Source organism: Chelonoidis abingdonii, chromosome 6, assembly GCF_003597395.2.
Source record: "Chelonoidis abingdonii isolate Lonesome George chromosome 6, CheloAbing_2.0, whole genome shotgun sequence".
NCBI lineage: Eukaryota > Metazoa > Chordata > Testudines > Testudinidae > Chelonoidis > Chelonoidis abingdonii.
Window position 1 is genome coordinate 109,191,000 of NC_133774.1, and position 20,225 is coordinate 109,211,224.

Below are 20,225 nucleotides of genomic sequence, written 5' to 3' on the forward strand. Positions count from 1 at the left end.
TTTGCCTGCAACTGGAATACGTCTAGTTAGTTTTTTAGTCAGAAATAAAAGAAAAAATTTACACCCACTCTGTGCTAAATTTGCACAGCTATGAACAACTACACAAGATGCAAGGTTGTAGAGAAAAAGTCCTACAATTCAAATTTCTAAGGGATGACAGATTTCAAAAGACTACTTCCAAAGACTGAGAAAGCAGTAGTGTTCTCTACAGCAGTGATTCTCAACCTATTTATCATTGTGGACCGCATATGCGGCTCACAAAGTGTTATCTGGGCCACAGGTTGAGAACCACAGTGTCCCCTACAAACCCCGATGCCCAGTGCCCTCTACCCAGAGACCCCTCCACAGAGCGGGGCCAGGAGCAGAAAGCCAGGTGGGGGGAAGGGACCCTGACCCTGGACCCCGTTGTGCAGGGCTGTGGGGCAGCCAGGACCTCGCCCCCAATTTCCACCGCAATCCTGGACCCCACCGTGCGGGGGCCAGCCAGCAGCCCAAACCCCGAGCCTGTTGTGTGAGGCTGGGCGGCAGCCTGGATCCCGAGCCCTATTGTGTGGGGCCGGGCAGCAATCTGGACCCCGCAGTGCAGAGAGGCCAGCAGTCTGCAGCCCACTGCACATCAGGGCAACTGGGAGCCTGGAACCTTTAGCACATTGCTGAGCTGGACCCCTACTGTGTGCTAATTGGGTTGCATGCGGGGCCACAAGTTGAGAACCACTGTTCCAAAGACCCCAAAAGCATGATATCAAAACTAAAAAGTGAACTTATTAAATCAGATATGGACGACAAATGTAGTTATATGATTAAATAGAAAAAAGGTTTAGCCAAGAAAATTCCCCATGAATATTGAACCCTTATATAGTGTAGGACAGCATAATCTTTCATATGTAAAAGAAATTTTTAAATAAGTGATTTTGTGTTACCTAACACCCCTTCCTTTAAAGAAAATCTATGAAGATAGCTTGAATTAGTGTTAGAGAGAGAGGAATAAGAAGTACCTTTATCCATGTTTGGTGGGAATGACCCAAAGCACAGGAATAAAACCTAAGAATGGATATAACAGAACTGAATATTATACGCAGGGCTAGTAACTCCAACGATTATGATGGCCTGACACTTCCAGTTATAAGACTTTTTTTTTTTTTCAATTGCTTATAGGTTTGTCACATTTTAACAATTTGGACAGAAATCCTCCAGGGTGTTTGCTTCTGGCTGAATTATTATTTTATTATTATTTTTATTTCAGCCAAACAGGTCAGCCATTTTGAACAAATGGGATATGAAAAATACACTGTTTTGTCCAAGTTAAAAAACTCTGGTGACCCACATGTTTGGAGAAGGAACTTGAAATTTGACAGAGAGGTAGCCTTTGCATCAGGGATATGCCTTTTGCTGTCTCTGTGAGAATCCATCCTGATTTAGCCATATTATAAGCCTATGTAATTTGCAGTTTGCACATGCTCAGTAAAGACTTTCTAGAGTCAGAGCTAAAAATCCCTGAAATTGCTGTTGCATGAGAGAAGGACTTTCGTGCACTTGTAGTTCTGGGCTGCTGTGGACCCGGCTGGATCTGGGCACCAGAACTGAGAACAGGGATCCTTTCTCTCCTGTGCTGTCAGTGCCTCCACAGCTGGGCCTAGGCAGCATGGAGGAGGAAACTGCCTGGTTCAAAAATCCAGAGGAGATGAAAGATGGAGCTGGGGAATTTGATTGAGATAAGGAATCTGGGACATGGGGGATTGGAACTGTGAGGCTTGTAGTGGGGAGAGGAAAGCTGGGACAGGGAGGGGCAGGAATTGGACTGGCTGGCCCAGCAAGGAGACTATATTAAGTTATATGTTCAGAAAGGCCAAATTAAGGTTTCACCAGCAACCTTAAATTCTGACATTTCCTAGCTTTTCAGTGCTTGATTTTGCAACCTTAATGTTCTTTTGTGTGTATGACTATGGAGGGTGTCTTCAGATGTGAAGAGGAGGACACTTGACTCTTATTGTTCTATATCTACTTCTGAATGGATGAGATCTGAGTTCCATTCCTGGCTCTGTCCCACACTTACTTTGTGACTTTAGGCTAGACACTTAATCCCTCTGCTCCAGTTTTCCCATCTGTAAAACAGGGATATCGATAATTATCTACTTTTGTTTCATGAATGAGTGATATTCACCTCTGTGTAGAGTGCCAGTATAAAGCCTATAGACTGCTTAAGACATGTTTTCAGTGATTAAATGAGTTAAGTGGTGCATAGCCTTTGCTAGCCATTTCATCTGAATTGTAATGCACTTAGTTACTCCTGAGGGCATTCTACACCAAAAAATAAAAATTTGGCACACAATATTTTAAAATTCTGCACAATTCTGACAGTTTTATTTGTCAATAAATAAATGCAGAGGCTCCACCATGGCAGTGGGGAACGCAGGCCACTGGCTGTACGAAGGTGGGAGATCATCCTGCAAGCTCCCCACTCTGAAGACACGGACTCTGTGGTGAGGCAGCACCTGACCCTGACACAGCACAAGGCCTGGGCCTGCCCTAGGAACACCCTGGGTCCCTGCCCTCTGCTCCAGATGCACCAGGTATGGGGGTGGGCAGGCAGGCTCAACCAGGCAGGATCCAAGTGTGGAGGTGTTCAATATGGGGGGATCCAGGTGTGGGGTGAGAGGATTCTGTGTGGGATAATCTGGCTGCAGGCAGCTCAGTGGTGGGTATAGGTGTGGGGAGATCTGGATGCACAGAGGCTTGTTGCGGGGGTTCCAGGTGCAGGGGCAATGGGACTCTGCATGGGCTTCCAGGTGAAAATGATTGGCGCTCAGCAGGGGGATCAGGGTGCTGGGGGCGTGGTGGGGTTGGGGTCTGGGTGAAGCTAGTTTGGGGTCAGTAGCATGTGGATCTGGATGTGGGGGCTCATTGTGGTGCGTGGGAGTGGGGCTCATCAGGGTGGGGGTTTGAGTGCAGGGAGCTCAGTGGGGGTGGTCTGGGTGCAGGGGTGGGAGGCCAGAGGCAGAGGCTCTGGGTGCAAGGGGGCTCCAGATGCAGGGGTTGTTCAATGGGGTGGGGTTCATGTATGAAAGGCTAGGTGGGTTCTGGGTTACGGGCTGAGGCTTGGCCGGGTTGTCTGGGGTTTGGCAGCTCCAGATGCACAGGGGTTCGGCGGATGGGGGGATAGCTCCCTGTACAATGACCCCTCCCTCTGCAGCTGAGGGGCAATGGAGGGAGGAAGCAGGGGAGGATGCTGAGCTTTCTGCAGCTGAGGGAGGTTTCTGGGAGTGGGTCTGACACAGCCCCATCCACTCCTTGCTGGGGAAGAGGAAGTTCTGTCCTCTCCTTCCTCCAGCCCAGCCAGGACTGGCAGCTGATCCCGGCTCAGGGTAAGAGCCACTGGCTGGGGTGTTGCAAGCCCTGCAGTGAGTTACCTCTCTACTGGCTGCTTGAAATGATGTATCTGCACAGCTAGGGAGTGGTGTGTGACTCCTCTTGCAGCTTCCCTTTGCTTCCCTGTCAGAAAGTCCTTTTTCTGCAGGGAAGCAAAGAAATCTGCCGGGGACATGAATTCTGTGCATATGCAGTGGTGCAGAATTCCCCCAGGAGTAGCACTTTGAGTGCTATGAAAAGTGCAATGTCTTATTATGTGAATGTTAAAGCTAAAGAGTTAAACGTTCAAGTATCAGGTGATTCCAAAGCTAAGATTGAATATGACACCTTAATTCTTCCACCTTTGTTTGTTTAAACTATGTAGATTTTGCACTTTTTTCTGAAGCACCTGGTATCAGTCACAGTCAGACACAACACTGGACTGGAAGAACATTACTTTGTTCTGGTATAGCATTTCACATGGCTTCTACCAGACAATGCATATAATGTGGCTCCTGAACCAACTGATCTTGATTGTTAGATAATGGAGTATAGAGACATACTGTAAAAAAAGTAGAAAGCATTCAAAGGTGTGGACCTAATGGATGTAACTTCCACATTATCTTCCTAGCTATATGCATGAGAATCTAAAGTGTTAGCAAGCACATCTATAAGTCTACACATACTTGCTCACTTAAGGACCTATTGAAAATCAGGCCCAGAATTGTAACTGAGTGCAGAGTGCCAAACATCCAAGCATAATGGAATGCCCTCACGCCTGTCTCCTAAATGTTATATTTAGGGCTGTTAAGTGATTAAAAAAATCAATTGCAATTAATCATGCAATTAAAAAAATTGATTAATCATGCCATTGCACTGTTAGACAATAATACCATTTATTTAAATATTTTTGGGTCTTTTCTACATTTTCAAATAGATTGGTTTCAATTACAACACACAATACAAAATGTACAGTGCTCACTTTATCTTTATTACAAATATTTATACTGTTAAAAAATAGTATTTTTCAATTCACCTAATACTAGTACTGTACTGCAATCTCTTTATCATGAAAGTTTAACTTAAAAATGTAGAATTATGTACAAAAAAACCCCTGCATTTAAAAATAAAACAATGTAAAACTAGATCCTACAAGTCCACTCAGTCCTATTTTTTGTTCAGCCAAATTGCTCAGACAAACAAGATTGTTTCCATTTGCAGGAGATAATGCTGTCCACTTCTTGTTCACAATGTTACCTGAAAGTGAGAACAGGCATTTACTTGGCACTGTCGTAGCTGGCGTCGCCAGATATTTACATGCCAGATGTGCTACAGATTCATATGTGCCTTCATGCTTCAACAGGGCCGGCTCCAGGCACCAGCTTATCAAGCAGGTGCTTGGGGCAGCAACTCGGGAGTGGGGTGGCACTTTCAGGGATTTGGCGGAGAGTCCCTCACTCCCGCTCGGAGTGAAGGACCTCCCACTGAATTGCTGCAGATCGTGATCGTGGCTTTTTTTTTTTTTTCTTTTTGGCTGCTTGGGGTGGCAAAACCCCTGGAGCCGGCCCTATGCTTCAACCAGCATTCCAGAAGATGTGTCCATGCTGACGACAGGTTCTGCTTGATAATAACAATCCAAAACAGTGTGGACCGATGTATGTTCATTTTCATCCTCTGAGTCAGATGCCACCAGCAGAAGGTTCATTTTCCTTTTTGGTGATGCACATTCTGTAGTTTCCGCATTGGAGTATTGCTCTTTTAAGACTTCTGAAAGCATGCTCCGCATCTCATCCCTCTCAAATTTTGGAAGACACTTCAGATTCTTAAACCTTGGGTCGAAACCTTTGCATTTTTGTCAAATCTGCAGCGAAAGTGTTCTTAAAATGTACAACACCTGCTGAGTCATGATCTGAGACTACTATTACATGAAATATAGTCAGAATGTGAGTAAAACAGGGCCAGAGACACACAATTCTCCCCCAAGGAGTTGTCACAAATTTAATTAAGGCATTACCTTTTTTAACAAGTGTCATCAGCATTGAAGCATGTCCGATGGAATGGTGGCCAAAGCACGAAGAGGCATACAAATGTGTAGCATATCTGGCACCTTGTAATGCCAGCTACAAAGGTCCCATGCAAACACATGTTCTCAGTGTCTGGTGATATAAATAAGAAGTAGGCAGCATCATCTCCCATAAATATAGACAAACTTGTTTGTCTTAGCGATTGGCTGAACAAGAAGTAGGACTGAGTGGACTTGTAGGTTCTAAGGGTTTGCATTGTTTTGTTTTTGAGTGCAGTTATGTAACCAAAAAAAACCCCAACACTGGTAAGTTACACTTTAACAACGAAGAGATTGTGGTAAAGTACTTGTATGAGGTGAACTAAAAATTATTATTTCTTTTATCATTTTTATCGTGCAAATGTTTGTCATAAAAATAATAATATAAAGTGATCAGTATACACTTTGTATTCTGTGTTGTAATTGAAATCCATATATTTGAAAATCATCCAAAAATATTTAATAAATTTCAATTGATAGTCTATTGTTTAACAGTATGATTAAAACTGTGATTGTGATTTTTTAAAATCATGATTAATTTTGAGTTAATTGCATGAGTTAACTCCGATTAATCAACAGGCTGTTATTTTTGCAGATGACTTTGAGTTTGTCTGCAGCATGTGGTATCTTTATGTCCCATGCTGTGTGTGAGCCATTCCTAAAATAAAATCCGCTTGTGTGCAAATGAATTGCTTAGTACTCGAGCTGCTTTTAATAGTTTATGGTTTAAATGGCATAAATGACTTGATTGGGAAAGAGGGGCTCTGCTATGAGATAGCCCAAGAGAGGGCCCTGGCTCCTACCAGCAGCCCTTGGTCATGTGCTTAGGCTGCCTTCTTAGAGGTGCTCAGGCACGGTCCAGGATCTGCACGAGGACAGATTTCAGGGCTAGCCTTGCAGAGCCTGGGGTTTGCTGCCTACCTGTGCCAGCACCTCCCTGTACCTCAGGGACCAGACCACCCTCCCCAGTGAGCAGCAGCATCAGATACCCCACTTCCCTCCCCCTTTTGCTCCAGTCAGTGTGTGAGCTGCAGCAGCACCAGACACCCAAGCCCCGCCTCCCTACCTAGCAGCAGCAGCCGCCGCGGGAGGAGCGCACCATTCCACGTCCGTGGGGAGGGGGCAGTAGGTGCGTTAGCGTCTCTCACTCCGCGCTGCCTCGGTTGTCGGGGCCCGTTCCCAAGGGAGGTGGCTGGGCTCGTGCTTCCTCTGGCTCTCTCCCACGGGTAGGGCTGAACCAATTCTGTCGTTTTCCCCTGCCCCTCCGCCCGAGAGATCTGAGGGCTCCGCGCCCCCTCCTGCCCGTGTTAAGTGGTGCGCGCCGGGCTGGCGGGAGGCAGCGCGGCGGCTGCTGTGGCTGGAGGAAGCGGGCTGCGGGGCCGCGCCAGGTAAGAGGGCGCGGGCGGCCGTTTCGCGGCGGCTCCCCAGTTCGGCTGGTGAGATGGAGGCGGATTTTCCTCTGCGCGCGCGGGGACGGGAGAAGCGCTGGCCTGGGGCAGCTGGAGAGGGGGCTGGAGGAGTGACTGGGGGAGGGCTGCGCGGAGGCGAAGTCGGTGAGGGGAGGGGGTGATGCGCACAAGTAGGGGCCTGCGCGCCCGGCGGGGGTGGAGGGCTGCATGCCTGGGGAGGGGGGCAGACTGCGCGCACGGGCGGTGGGGCTGCGCGCACAGGGGAGGGGGCAGGCGGGGTGTGGTGGGGAGAGGGTTTGTTTTGCTATAAGCACCCTGCCCCCAGCCGGGATGCGGGCTGCCCTGAGGGGAGAGACAGCTCCCTTGACTCGCCTTGTCCACCTCTGCAGCGGGATCTCAGCGCGGCTGGGAGCGCTTCTGTCATTCTCCTCAGCAGCTGCAGCAGCCGCCGACACATCGGTCGGAAAACATGAGCCGAGATTTCAAACCCGGAGACTTGATCTTTGCCAAGATGAAAGGTTATCCCCATTGGCCAGCCAGGGTAAGCCCCCCCCGCCGCCTCCTCTCACCTGCGCTTTCTCCTCTCCATTTCCCTGCGTGTTCCTCCATCCTCATTTCAGTCCGTCGCTCTAGGGCAGATAAACGTTAGTCTTGGGGTGGGGTGGGGGATTGTGTGGTGCAGTTTTTGTTTCCCATATTAAGGGATGTGTATCTGTAGATGTATATAGCACATGAGCAGGTTTCCCTCATGTGGAGTGGCCGGCCTGGTGGTGCTACTGGAAGTAACTGGCACTCTTTATGTGTTTACTCTGTTCCCCCCTCTCCCCCTGGGGTTTAAGCTTCTCTCCTTGTAACATACGTGGCAGTATTTTCATCAGCTCTCATTAGTTTCTCTAGCTTTCCGTGACTTTTTGCCAAAGTCCAGTGGGAGATTTTCTGTGATACACCAATTTTTTAAATTGAGTTTACTAAGAGAGGCTGCTGAAGCAGCAAACATCTCTTAGTGAACTTCCTTCAGTGTTACATTCAGTCATCTAAAACTTTTTCTACATAGCATTTTTTGGGGGTGGAAAGAGTGCAGATATTTACAGACAAAACAAAATATTCAATTTTTTACCATTTTATTGTGATCAAGTGGCACTGCATTGTTGTATTAAGTAGATGACCCTCAAGTTAGACATTAGTAATGAAGACTATAGTATGGTACATGCATCCGACGAAGTGGGCTTTCTCCCACGAAAGCTCATGCTCCAATAGGTCTGTTAGTTTATAACGTGCCAGAGGACTCTTTGCTGCTTTTATAGTATGGTAGTATAACAAGTTGTGGGAGTATTCAAGGGCCTGGACGACACCAGGTACTCCTCCCAAATAGCTGGGGCCTTATTTGACAGAAAATACTGCTGTGAAGGTATGCGTTATGCTGTGAAACCTGCAGGAGCAACATTACCACTAAATATTCTGTTCACTGTTGAACAGTAAGCCAGTCTGCTTTCTCCACCAGCCTTGATAGGAGTCTTTAAAACAATGGAAGTTTTTGAGACTGCCATACATCAGTTGCTGGTTTTGAGATTACAGATGAAAGATTAGTGTACAATTTATGTTCATGTAGTGCTGGATTAAGAACTGTAAAAGATTTTTTTCGTGTCCTATCTCTTTCTTAAATGTAATGCATTGTGCTAGTGCAAGTCATCAGTTCAATGGGTTGAGAAGCATTTCTATGGTTGTGGAAGAGATGGCAATTGGAAGAGCAGATACTGTGTCTGAGGGAGCCAATACTACTATTAACCATAGTGTGTACTTTTTTTAAGCACACGTTAATTTTGAAGTATATTGACATTTATTGGACTTTTTGATATATAAGGCAGTGGTTCTCAAACTTTTTTTTCCATGGACCACATGAAAATTGCTGACGGTCTCGATGGACCATTTAATGATCTTTCCAAAAGTCGTTTGTACTGTTAGCTTACTATTGTAAAGCGCTTTGGATAAAAGTGCTATATGAAAAATACCTTTAATATATAGGGTTTGTTCTACAAATAAAAGTACACAACTCATAATATCAGTAGTCTTACCTTTCTAATGCATTGGATGTGCCCTCTCTCCCCTGCTGTGGCAGCCTCAGAGCCAGGGGCGTCTCTAGGCATTTTGCCGCCCCAAGCACGGCAGGCAGGCTGCCTTTGTCGGCTTGCCTGCGGAAGGGCCGCTGGTTCTGCAGCGCTGAAGCTGCGGACCAGCAGACCCTCCACAGGCATGTCGCTGAAGGCAACCTGCCTGCCGCCCTCTGGGGCTAGGAAGGAGGGGGTCTCTCCCCAGGTCCAGCAGCCCCCGAGCTCAGGCTGGGAAGGAGGGGAGTCTCTCCTCTGCCATAGCAGCCCCAGAGCTGGGCTGGGAAGGAGGGCTGTCTCTCCCCGGCAGCCGCAGCCCTGGAACTGGGGAAAGTCACCTCTTTTTCTGGCTGCCACAGCCCTGCATGTCCCAAATTCCCCCTCACCCTTTCTTCTCACCCCACTGGCCCCTCCCACCTAGCCCCCTATTGCCCCCAAGGCCACCACCTCACCTTACATGTGCGTCTTCTCCAGGGTCCAGGCACCTAATTAGTGGCTCCATGCCTGCACAGTTCCACTAATTAGGTGGATGGCTCTTCATTCTCTTGTATGTGGCCGCCCAGGTGCGCAACTTAGAGGGAACTATCTGTGGACCTCCTGAAGGGACCTCAGTCCGCGGACCACAGTTTGAGAACCTCTGATACAAGGATTGCTAACATCAATCTGAAAGTCATACTTGATAATTGCATTGTTACATTGTAAGAAACATATCTTTGAGATTCTGTATGGTAAAAAAATTTCTGCAGCATTTGTGTTTTTTCAGATTTAATGACATTTTTAAATGTCCCCCAACACTGTTCTTGGTTGTTACTAAATATTTTAGTTATCATAATGTAATTTTTTTCCCTTAGGTGGATGAAGTTCCTGATGGAGCAGTGAAACCTCCTACAAATAAAATGCCTATTTTCTTTTTTGGAACACATGAGACGTAAGTTCTTTAGACTAAAGAGCACATCACTTTCATTGCAGAATTTCTTAACAGTAATTTCACAGCCTACCTGTATGTGAGGCATTCACAAATGATATTCATAGATAGGCAAACTTTTCCTCACCTAAACTTTATCAAAAAGATAGGCAGCTTAAAAGAAGTCTGCTTGGTTTTCACATCTACCATGAAATCCTGAGGGGAGCTGTCGACTGTAACCATTCCATAAGATGTCAGGGAGCTCTTTTCCTAGTCAATAAAAACAGAGTTATTATGACTTGAGTGACTGCTTCCCTCCCACCTCCCTTTTTTTAAACTATAGCAGGGGTTCTCAGACTTCATTGCAATGTGACCCCCTTCTGACAACAAAATTTACTACAGGACCCCCAGAGGGGTAACTGAAGCCTGAGCCTGCCCAAAGCCTGCCTCCCCAGGCAGGAGGGCCAAAGCTCAAGGGCTTCAGTCCCAGACAGGGGGCCTGTAACCTGAGACCTGTCACCCGAATCTGAAGCCCTTGGGCTTTGGCCCCGGGCCCCAGCAAGTCTAACCCTGGCCAGCCCCGGCATCCCCATTAAAATAGGGTCATGACCCACTTTGGGATCTCAACCCACAGTTTGAGAATTGCTGAACTATGGTATTAATTTTGGTCTTGGCCATCCTCATCCTTTATTTTGTTAGGGAAGAAAAGAAAATTGTAATGCTTAAATTATAGGATCTAAATAAACAAAAATGCCAGCAATCTCCACTTGGTTTCCACTTTATACTCATTTAAAAAAAATATTAGAACTGATATGTTGTGTCCATATTTGGTTCATTTTATCCAATTCCTATTACTATCCTATCCTCCCTCACAGCTCTCTGCAGGATCAGGTTTGTTTATGCTTATTGTATCTTGCCTTAAATTTGATTGAAAGCTCTTCAGGGCAGGGACCATGCCTTCCTATCTGTGTGAGCTAAGTTCTATACAATGGAGCCCAACTCTTTTTGGTTTGTTTTGGCACTACAGAAATATGAATAAGAATACCACCCGTCTGTTCCTTCCCGCACTGATGAAATGCCATTTTTGATTCCACCACTTGCTGCTTTTCATTAGTATTCCAGAATGCACTTGCATACTGATTTTAGGGACACAGATCACATGTAGAGCAGCAAGAAATTTACATGAGCCTACATAAATAACATTCGAAGATCTTGGGCAAAATTTTCAAGAGCAAAAGTTCCACTTTAAATGTGATTTAGGCTCCTAATTTAGGTGCCTTTTAAAAAAAATTCTATTACAAAATTAAAATATGGTCAACGCTATGTTTGGTAGTATGGCAAATTCACTGTTACATTATTACAAATTTCTCATATGCTCTCATACCTTACAGTGTTGCAGTGTGCGATATGTTTCCCCTCTCCCCACCATTTCTCTCCTTCTAACCTTTATTCCTAACCTAGAGTTCTTCATTACTACTCCTGAACATTTAATTAGTGGCAAGTGCAACTCTGATACTGCTCAGTCTGTTTTCTTCCTTCTTATTGCGTCTCTACCTATATTATAGGTAGAGGGCGTCGAATAAACATAAGAAAGAGTAGACCACCAGTACGGCTCCAGGCCAATGGAGGCTGCGGGAAGCGGCACAGGCCGAGGAATGTGCTGGCGGTCCTTCCCACAACCCCCATTCGCCCGGAGTGGCAAACCGTGGCCAGTGAGAGCTGCAATTGGCTCAATCTGCAGACATGGCAGGTAAACAAACTGGCCCGGCCCACCAGTGGCTTTCGCTGTACAAGTGGCGGACCAGCTTTGAGAACCGCTGACCTAGATGAGTAGGACATCTGTGTCAAAGAGATCTTGTTATAGAGGTCTGTCGCATCTTACGCACATTTAACGTGCGATTTCAGCTTTACACGGTTGGCAAAAACAAAGAAAAAAGAAGAGAAAAATAACAATTTTAATACTGTACCTGTAGTACAGGTGATTCTGCCTGCCATTCAACTCAATGTAATTTTGACTATACACGGTTTTCACTTTACGCGCTAACCGTGGAACAGAACCCCCTCATAAGATGAGACTTGCCTGTAGATGGTGGAAAAGAAAGTGGAGCTTATTGGAATTTATGTATTGAACCTTGGTATGAACCACTGCTTCATTTAAAAAAAAATATTGCCTTGTTTTAAGTGACTGAATCTTGGGTTTATACTTTGAACTGAGCTGGTTGTAGGCACAGGTTTGAACATGAGAAAATACCGCTGAGTTCTTAAATTGTGTTATTACACTGGTCTACAATTTTTGAGAAGTCGTCTGCTTCAGAGATAAAATGTGCTATTTATTATGTATTTTGATGTGCTGAATTCAAATATGACAATTAAAACAACTGATTTGCTATTGTTTCTAAGATATTTAAGTTTTTACATTTTATGTCTATGTATATTGTGTAGATAGTAGAGTTTTAATCATAAATTGTAAACCTAGGTCTTTTCATGTTGTTTATGGTTGCTTTACATGATAATATTTCACCTGTCCTGTTTATGTAACACTTTTTAAAAATCAGCAAAGGGTTATATAAATAAAAATTTATTATGAAACAAAGGCAAAAAAACTATTATGTACATAGTTTAGTCCTATTCAGTGTCTACTTGGCGCTTCTTGGCTTGTCTCTTGTATTCATTAAATGGAGCATCTCTTGTCACTGTCCAGCAATAGTCTGCAAGCATTGATGGGCTCCATTTGCCCTGATAGCATTTCTCCATTGTTGCAATGTCCTGGTGAAATCGCTCGCCGTGCTCGTCGCTCACTGCTCCGCAGTTCGGTGGAAAAAAATCTAGATGAGAGTGCAAAAAAGGTATCTTTAGAGACATGTTGCAACCAAGGCTTTGTATGCCTTGAGGAGGTTTTCCACCAACAACCTGTAGTTGTCTGCCTGTTGTTTCCGAGAAAATTTATTGCCACTAACTGGAAGGCTTTCCATGCCGTCTTTTCCTTGCCACGCAGTGCATGGTCAAATGCATCATCTCGAAGAAGTTCACGAATCTGAGGACCAACAAAGACACCTTCCTTTATCTTAGCTTCACTTAACCTTGGAAATTTTCCATGGAGGTACTTGAAAGCTGTTGTGTTTTGTCAATGGCCTTGACAAAGTTCTTCATCAGACCCAGCTTGATGTGTAAGGATGGTAACAAAATCTTCCTTGATTCAACAAGTGGTGGATGCTGAACACTTTTTCCTCCCAGGCTCCAATGACTGTCGGAGTGGCCATCTTTCTTGATGTAGTGGAATCTCTTGCACGACTATCCCATTCGCAGAGAAAACAGCAGTACTTTGTGTATCCAGTCTGCAGACCAAGCAAGAGAGCAACAACCTTCAAATCGCCACAAAGCTGCCACTGATGTTTTTCATAGTTTATGCACCTCAAAAGTTGTTTCATGTTGTCATAGGTTTCCTTCATATGAACTGCATGACCAACTGGAATTGATGGCAAAACATTGCCATTATGCAGCAAAACAGCTTTAAGACTCGTCTTCGATGAATCAATGAACAGTCTCCACTCATCTGGATGTGAACGATGTTGAGGGCTGCCATCACACCATCGATGTTGTTGCAGGCTACAAGATCACCTTCCATGAAGAAGAATGGGACAAGATCCTTTTGACGGTCACAGAACATGAAACCTAACATCACCTGCCAAAAGATTCCACTGCTGTAGTCTGGAGCCCAACAGCTAGACTAGAGCCAATCAACAATTTTAAGCATCATTTTCGTTCTCAGTGACCCAGAATTAGTAAAGTTTGACTACATTTATTTCAGAAGCATTTTGGCTGTAGAGCAGTGTTATCAGCACATGCATTACCATTATGAAATTCTAACATGGAAACCTAGAATATAAAGAGAAGTTTACTGTGTCTTGGTGTTCTTCAGTGTCAAGTGAAATACTAGTATTGAGTACTTATTTTTAAATCTTATTCTGCCAGGTCCCCTTTGGAAAAAGGAACACTGTAGATACTCTGATTTTGATGTAACAGGAAATGTACTAAAAGGAAAAGGGGATGTAGTTGTGCATCTGAAGCACTAGTAATGCCCTTTATAGTTGATATCTACCTCTGAAGAGGCTACTTCTAATGCCCTTTGTATTTGCTGGTTAACTCTGAGGAGACCAGTTCTTAGAGATGACAAAAAGCTACATGACTGGAAAAAAATTATTTTAAAACAACAAATATTGGGAGGTAGATAGTGAGGAAATACTGATTCTTTTTGGTCTCTCCAGCAAAACAACAACAGAAAAAAAAACAAAAAACTGCTTCTTTCTCTAATTTTTTTTTTAAAACATTCAGCTGCTAATTAAGGAAATCGCTATTGGTTTGGGTAAAATCTATGAGTAAGTATTTCTGGATGTCTAAAGTAGAAAAGTTTACTGTCTGGCCAGAATATGAGTACATCAGATAACATGTATCTTTTTATAGCCCCATACTCTGACTTTTCTTAGCTACTATCATTTAAAAGTAAAAAAAAAATGCTTTTCACACTTTTAAAAAGTATAATGCTCTTGCCACCTGTTTTTTCATTTTGATTTTCCTAGATAAGATTCCTATTCTGCAGATGTATTATGCATTAAAGGCACAAGTGTTGAGAACATTTTTTTTTATTTTAAGTTAGCACAAATTAAAATCTTTCTGTGTCTCTTTGTACTGAAAGAGGGTTGTACTAGTGCAAAATATATACAGACAGTGGAAACTGCATATGGACTGTGTAATATAATTGAGGCAACTACAACAGAATACACTGAAAGCAGTATATGCATCTTAAATATCATGAGTCTTTATTCTTAGAGCAGAAACATCTTATTGCTGCAGGATAGTATAGGAGATTATGGCTTCAGGCTAAGGAAACTATCTCAAGACATTTTCAAGATTTAAGGACTGTTCCCTCTATTTCCTTTCTTTTCTTATTCTTTACTTCCTTACTGCTTCCATCACTTCAAATACTTAAGTACTGAGTTTGGTTTCTGCATATCTAGTTTCTCTTTCTCTCTCTCTCATATGCCAATATTAAGAATTTAAAACGAATTGTTGGAGTAGAAAAAATTACCTGTTAATTTTTCCTTTTTCACTTCTTACAGGGCATTTTTGGGACCAAAGGACATATTCCCATATTCTGAAAATAAAGATAAATACGGTAAACCAAATAAAAGAAAAGGCTTTAATGAAGGATTATGGGAAATTGACAACAACCCCAAAGTAAAATTCTCTCATCAACAGGTAAATGATCTTTGTATGCATTGCTAACAAACTTGTAAGCATTATTGGTGTTCTGTTCTAATCTGGTCAAATATCTTGCATTGTCCTGCTGTTGTGAAAAAGGAGAGTGATGGCTCAGATGACATAGGTGGGATAAATCATGGCTCAATTTCATTCAATGGCCGATCAGACTGACAGTAATGTTGTAGTTTAGAATTGGCCTTTAAGGCTTTCAGTAATAAGTAGGAGTGAGGAAATTTTTTGGTATGATCAGTTATGTCACTTTACTGTGGCAAATTTTAAAAGAAGTCTTGGTAATGGTTTCATGGGTATCACAGAAATCATTATGTTGAACAAGTTTTCTTGTGATTGTTTTCAGGTTAACGTTGCAGGTCTCGGCTTCTAAATTTATTAATTTTTAAGAATTAAGCTTCATGGTATCGTCAATGATCTGATGGAACCTTAGCTTACTGGCCTTCTTTCCATTTACATAATTCAATTTTTATGCCCAAGCACTTTTGCTCTACAGATATTAACTTAACATTTCAACAAGTGATATCTTGGCACATGTTTTCCTTTACCTTATTATCTTGTGCTGTCCTGCTCCAGGGGCGGGGAGTAATGTGGCATCTCCCTCTTATCCCTGCCTCTCTTCCAAAAGCCATCCCATAAGCCTACTGATACAGTCCCTTGTATGTGTCACAGATTCCTCTTCTCTTGGCTCCTGTACAAATTTCTGCTGTCCAAATTGTGACTAGGCTGGGATTGGAAGCCCACGCAGGGTTACTTTTATATCCAGATGTATCACTGGTAAGCTGTGAGGAGCAGGCACTATCTTCTGTTTGTGTAGACAGTGGCTAGGACAATGAAGCCTGAGCTATAATTGGAACCCCTAGGTACTATTGTGAAACAATTTTCAAACAAGCAAGCAGGGAAGCACCAGCTTGCCACTTCCTACATCAGGAAGCCCTGCATGTGTGGGAGTGGGCTCTGCCCCATAAGACATCTCTTGATTCTATGTGTCTAGCAAGGCAGAAGAACATGATTGCAGATGGGCTGGGAGTCTGGCCTTTAATAATGCCAAACCAGGAACTCTCCCTGACATTGTCTCCTGACCAGAGGTATGGTGACTTTGAGCAGGTGGAACATTTTCCTAGCATCTCAAAAAACCTTCCTGAGAGGCCTACAATTCCAAATGGAAAGACCTGAAGTTTGATGCAGTCGGGACGTATGGACTTCATTACTTGCCCTGTACGAAAGCTGCTGCATGCATCTTCCTGAGTGTGTGTTAAAGACTGAGTGCATCAGGGTACATTTTAATAGCTGTTTTAGCCTTTAATGAACTGGTCCAAGGACAGCTACTGTCTTTGTAGACATTTGCCATCTGGATTACATGAGGCTAGATGCTCTTAATCACTCCTTCCTCCCCTCCCCCCATTAGTTAATTAAAAAACCCTTTTTATTATGGAATATTGTGATGCTTCCTGGAGGTACCCAGGTTGTGAGGCACCTCACTACCACCTCCCCTTAATGTGAGGTAGCCTTGTCTGTGCCTGACATGGGTCAGTCCCTGACTCCACTATTAATGGGCAACACAACTCATTCTGCGCAGGCTCCTCTGTCATTCTGCAAGCTAGCAATAGTCAAACTCTAACCTCTGAGCATCTCCTTGAGTGTCCAGCCCTTGTTCCACTGTATGCTCCCAATATTCACAGATACACTGTTCTCAAAGAAGTTATACACTCCAATTTACTAGATTAGCTTATGATCACTGCTCCATTTAATACACAGAACTTAGATGTGTTTGATATAGTAAAAACAAAAGTTGATTTTAAAAAAGAGGGGAGATTCAAATGATAGTAAATAGAAATCTAGGGAACAAATGGTTACATATACAATAAAATTATAATATGCATTCTAGTACTTAGACTTCAATAATTTCATTTCTTATGAAGCAAAGTTCATCCCACAGATCTTTCAGCTAGGCCTGACTGTGATCCTTTTTTCCTTAAACGAAACACATTGCCACCTTGTCCCTTAGATAAAGAATACTGTCTCTCTTTGCAACCTCTGATATATCAAAATAGTCCTTTGATCAACCTTCATAAACTGGACAGCCTCCTGCAGTGGGCTTATTCAGCTGGATGGCATGCTGTGCATTATGAGCTTACAGAGGTACGTTATATCTGTTGATCTATATATGCTTCTCTGCATCGCACTGCAGCAGTTCTCTCTTTTGAGGATGTTCCTCTAGTTCAGCGGTTCTTAAAATTCATTACACTGTGACCCCTTTTTGACAACAAAAATTACTACAGGACCCCTCAGGCTTTGGCTTCAGCCCCAGACTTGAGCCCCTGCAAGTGTAAAGCCTGCCCTGGTAACCCCATTAAAATGGGTCATGCCCCACCTTGGGGTCACAATCCACAGTTTGAGAATCACTGCTCTAGCTTACTCTACAAGAGTGAGAATCCAGGGCAGATGGTATCTTTAGTAAAGAAAAAGCTGTTACCTTCTTATCCTGATTCTCTGACGAGATCATCTTATTGGATACTCACTTAGCCACTTACCACGCAGAGTTAATTTTTTATTTTCATTTATTTGTATTGCAGTAGCACCTAGGAAAGCAGTTAAGGACTACTTCTGCTACAAGCACACACTGTAATACTAACATCTTTGTCCCTAAAGAGCTGACAATCTGAGATAAGCGACAGTAGATGAGGGGGCACAAAACTGGAAGTCAGTGGTTTCAGCACACCAACTGCCTAATGTTAAGGGGGTTTTTTGTAGGCATCTTGGCAGGAGAGAATCTCAGGGAGGGAGTTGAAGGGGGTTATCAGGTGACTTTCTTGATGTTTATGGAGCACCCTTCCCATGCTTTAGGAGAAAGCATGAAAGTGCTTTTTTGAAAATGTTACAAGTGGGTATTGAAGGCTGTAAACATTGGCAGAACAGAGGTGGGAGCCCTTGATAGCTTATGAGCGATGGTACTGAGGGTGGGGATAGGCAGTGAAGGGCCTTGAAATAAAGACACAAGTAGTTTGTATTTGAGGTATTAGAGATAGTGGGAGCCAGGGGAGAGATGCAGAGAGAGGTGATATGGTCAAAGTGAGCAGCCAAGAGAGTGATTTTGTAGCAATCTGCTGAAGTGGGGTAAGACTACATTTGTCAAGGCCAGAGATGATATTGCAGCAGTCAAGATGTGAGGAGATGAGGGAGTGAATGAAGTTTTAGCTGTATGGATGGAGAAGAAACATCTTAAAAGATGTTAAGCAGGAAAAATCAGCAAGATTTAGATATGGCCCGGATATGAGGATCTAGAGGGCCAAGTCAAAAATAACACCAGGTTACAGATCTGTGACAGGGAGGTTGTTGGTTGTGGTGGTGTGCACTCTTACTGGGAAGGGGTGGGGTGGGAGGATTAAGCATTCTGCTTTGGTCATTGTGAGTTTAAGATGACAGACATCCAAAAAGAGATGTCTGAAAGACTGAGATTTTAGTTTGCAGAGAAGACGAGTACAGAGTATTGAAGCAGATCTGTGAGTTGTCAGCATAGAGATGATAGTTGAATTTGTTTGATGTTCAGAGATGTCTCTATTGTACTTTTCCCTGAAATACATTTTTTTTTTTCCTTGGTTAGCTTTTTTTTTTTTTTTTTTTTTTTTCCTGGAAGCTTTACTTTGTGCTATGCTAAATGGCAGAAGACTTAATGCAGAGTTCAGGTTGCCGGGTGATAGCTCTTACCCTTCCAGAACATCAAGTTCAGCAAAACTCAGACTTCTTAAAACAAGGAAATAGAGTTAATGTAAAGACCTCTGGAACCTTAACTCTGTCCCCCTGGAATTGTCAGTAGCCATTGGAATGGCATACATTCCAGCTGTTTTCACTGTTAAGTGTAACTGCTGAATGGTGGTGGAATAAGTTGGAATAGCTTGAAAGAGCTGTGATTGTGATAGGAGGACATCTGCATTGGATTCTCCCCATGTGTTTATCAAATGAAAACGAGATATGCACCTTGAGATTCCAGTCTCCATCATTTCAACACAGGATTGTGTCAGTAGCAGGGCACTGGGATCCCCTACCACTATTGACAATACCCATAGCATGAAAGCAGTCTGTTGATTTAATGATGAATAGGAAAAAGTACAGGTTAGGTAGTATCCGGTGTGCAAGTGTGAAGGGGCCTTAAAAAAAAAATATGAAATCATTAAATTTTACAAATATGGTATTCTGTCAGGGGAGTGGACTCAGTGTTTGAGTGTAGGGCAAGTGAAGTAATTCCTGTCCATTATAGTGAAAAGGCGGAGTGCAAGAAAGTATGTTGTATAGATCTTTATTTGCTCTCTATATTATCTGGTTTTCAGAAGTTTGAATTTTGCTGTACTTGATGCTCTGGAGGGGCACAAACTATCACCGGGCAACCTTAACTCTGCATTAATCAAGTTTTCTGCCTCATAATTTCCTAGGTTGTTTTTTTTTTTAAATAAAAATATTTGTTCGTGGAAGTTTAATGGTCATTAAGGCAGTTGTAGTTCTCAGCTAAGTTTGCAACTGATGTGCTCTCATGGCTAGGTAGTGATCAAAAGAGCTAGCTTTTATATAGTGCTTTTCATTAGTAGATCTCAAAGTTTTGCATTATCCCCATTTACAGATAGGAAACTGAGGCATAGAGAGTGAAGTGGCATGCTTACAGTCACTCAGCAGACCAATGGCATAGCTAGGAATAGTCCCAGTCTAGTGGTCTTTTTAGTAGGCCACACCATTGCTATGTGATACCTCAGTGCCCCTATCAAAATGTATATTTTGTTATAGTGGAATGGGGATAATAGTCATGCTTTAAAATATTTGCAATATATAGTTGCTAACAGGGCCAGTGAGAAATCTCATCCATGGTTTATGCCCCAAAACCTTGACGGTTTTACTAAATAGTTGTTAACGGAACTTTAAGCATATGAGAAAAGATTCCTTCTCTAACCTCTGCCCCATCAGTTCCCCTGCCAACATTTCATAGACTCATAGGACTGGAAGGAACCTTGAGAGGTCATCTAGTCCAGTCCCCTGCACTCATAGCAGGACTAAGTATTATCTTGACTATTCCTGATGTGTTTGTCTAACCTGCTCTTAAAAATCTAGCAAAGAGAAAGAAAAACAATATTCCTACTGGCTTC

The 20,225-nt window shown here is 43.3% G+C and overlaps 1 protein-coding gene across 3 annotated transcripts in view; it reads left to right on the plus strand.

Annotated features, from left to right (window-relative positions):
* Positions 1-6,276: 6,276 nt before the first annotated feature.
* PSIP1 (PC4 and SRSF1 interacting protein 1) overlaps positions 6,277-20,225 on the plus strand; it is a 70,905-nt gene continuing 56,956 nt past the window's right edge. For 2 of the 3 annotated variants that reach the window (XR_012656160.1, XM_032791713.2), the window contains exons 1-4: positions 6,703-6,795; positions 7,206-7,357; positions 9,773-9,849; positions 14,943-15,081. Coding sequence is in view for 2 of the 3 variants with exons in the window: in XM_032791713.2 (XP_032647604.1) it covers positions 7,286-7,357; positions 9,773-9,849; positions 14,943-15,081 (288 nt within the window). In the remaining variant the exon portion in view is untranslated. Of the gene's footprint in view, positions 6,796-7,205; positions 7,358-9,772; positions 9,850-14,942; positions 15,082-20,225 lie in introns of all 3 variants that reach the window. The other variant, XM_032791711.2, reaches the window with a different exon arrangement.